Consider the following 2199-nt stretch of genomic DNA (forward strand, 5'->3'; position numbering starts at 1 on the left):
TATATATATATATATATATATATATATATATAAAAGTGTGTGTATATGTAATTTTTTTTTATTTTTGAATAACTATATTTGGAGGAATAAATTAGAAAAACACAAACTTTGTACTGATATGTGACGGAACCTTTGCTTTTGCTTTTTTGTCGTGAAACTTACTTTGCACGACTTGCATGCAGTTGGGGGACACGTGTAATATAGTCACGTGCTGGAGAGATGCGGCAGCGGCGCTGTCCACCTCACCGTCGGTGGGTCGTTCAGCCGCTCCTCCTCGGTCCACGTGGTTGGAAGGTGCGCGGAGGCAACGTCTCCGAGTTTGTCCTCTTCCGGAGGCAAAACAGCGGCGGGAATCCTATGTGTGCCGGTGGTCTCCTTAAATGACCATAGTAATGCATGCTTCCAGAACAGGGTCACGATTTGGTTTAAAGTCGTCACCTACCATGCGAATGACAGGAAGCATTACATGGCGGAAAGCCGATTCCAACTCGTGTTTGGTAGGTCCGCTGCACTGGTAAAATGTAAATACTAGAAACGTCTGGCCATAAGATCTAAATTCCTGTTCCAATTGCTGCTGTCATGGTAAATTTGGAGACCAACCATCCCTTCTGGAAAGAGCCTCTTCTTAACTGTGTCAACGCGCTCCTTTTTATGTGCGGGAGCCTATATAAGTGATAACCATCGACCGGGGTCAATCCCAAACTCACCACCGTCGCTTTCTGCAGCGTCACTGCTAAAATATCTATCCTCATTCATTCCTCTTCTCATACAATTGCCATCTCCTAAAACTCAACAACAGCAGCAAAGATGTGTGGCGGCGCCATCATCTCCGACTTCATTCCTCAACGCAACCATCACCGTCACTGCCCCGATCCCGATCACCTCCTCTCCGCCTCTGACCTCTGGCCCGATTCCTTCCACCCACAGAGTGTCTCCACCCAGGACAAAGGTAGCTAACTCCTCCCTCTTGCTCTACCTACTGGCCTTTGGTCCACAGATGGCAGCTTCTTCTGGTGCTTCTCTGTGTATCTCTGTTCTTTTTTATCCAAAGGCGGCGTCTTGATGGCTTCTTCTGCTGCTTGTTTTGTTATCTCAGTGCCTCGGAAGCGGGGGCGGAAGAATTTGTACAGGGGGATACGACAGCGGCCGTGGGGGAAGTGGGCAGCGGAAATCCGTGACCCCATGAAAGGCGTTCGCGTCTGGCTCGGCACCTTCGCTACCGCGGAGGAGGCTGCCCGCGCCTACGACCGCGAGGCCCGCCGCATCCGCGGCAAGAAGGCCAAGGTCAACTTCCCCAATGAGGTGGAGCCCGAGGAGACCGATAATTCCGTCCCCTGCAACCGCGTCCGCAATTTCATTCAACCCAAGGTGGAAAAATCTCCCGTCTTGGCGGCTTCCAATGACTGCGAGGGAGACGGTGAGGTGAGGAGGCTGTCGGAGGAGCTGATGGCCTACGAGTCCTACATGAACTTCTTCGGTATCCCGTACATGGAGGGCGGCACTCCAGCGGCAGCGGCGGCGGCGGAGGAGGGGACAGCAGCAGATGATGAGGTGGTCACAGGGAATGGAATGGAGGCGTGTAATCCGCCGGTCTCTTCAGGCATGGAGATGATTTGGATCTTCGACGACATTCTGCCGGCGTGATGGCCCCATTCGTCTCCTTGACCGCATGGTGTTTGATACTGATGGCTTCCCGATGCTTGTACAATGGCAAATTTTGTTTTCAAGGGTTGGGTGTATGATTTAAGCTTCCTGTTGTTATTTTTTTCCGTGTAACACTAAATCATGAAACAATTGTACTTATTCACAGTATTTGTTGAAGGGTGGATTAGTAGTTTGTTTTCATGGGTTGGGTGTAGGATTTAAGGTTCCTGTTGTTATTTTTTCCGTGTAACTCTAAAATTCTTATATGTCATCTTAGCTCTTTATCGTGAAACAACTTGTTAGGACTCTAGCTAGGAGAGTCCTAATTGGGAGGGATATTCATATAAAATCTACCTAAGCCAATCCCTATTAAAGAGGTGAAGAGGCCGGCTAGGATTAAGAGGTTGTTTCTTATAGAAGAATTATGAGTTGTAAAGGAATAGGAGTCTTGAGTAGAAGTCCTATTATGAGTTGGTTAGAAGTAGGAGTCTTGAGTAGGAGTCCTATTAGGAGTTAAGGTTTAGAAATCCTATAAATATCCATGTATTCCTCCTC

General features: G+C 48.2%; 1 protein-coding gene across 1 annotated transcript; it reads left to right on the forward strand.

The window, feature by feature from the left end:
• The first annotated feature begins 676 nt into the window (after window positions 1-676).
• On the forward strand, window positions 677-1845 carry LOC103973594 (ethylene-responsive transcription factor ERF071). The gene is made up of 2 exons (XM_009388210.3): window positions 677-949; window positions 1097-1845. The coding sequence occupies exons 1-2, from the start codon at window positions 808-810 to the stop codon at window positions 1642-1644; spliced, it is 690 nt and encodes a 229-aa protein (XP_009386485.2). The 5' UTR covers window positions 677-807; the 3' UTR covers window positions 1645-1845.
• The last annotated feature ends 354 nt before the right edge of the window (window positions 1846-2199 follow it).

This window comes from Musa acuminata, chromosome BXJ2-2 (genome assembly GCF_036884655.1).
Source record: "Musa acuminata AAA Group cultivar baxijiao chromosome BXJ2-2, Cavendish_Baxijiao_AAA, whole genome shotgun sequence".
Classification (NCBI taxonomy): Eukaryota; Viridiplantae; Streptophyta; class Magnoliopsida; order Zingiberales; family Musaceae; genus Musa; species Musa acuminata.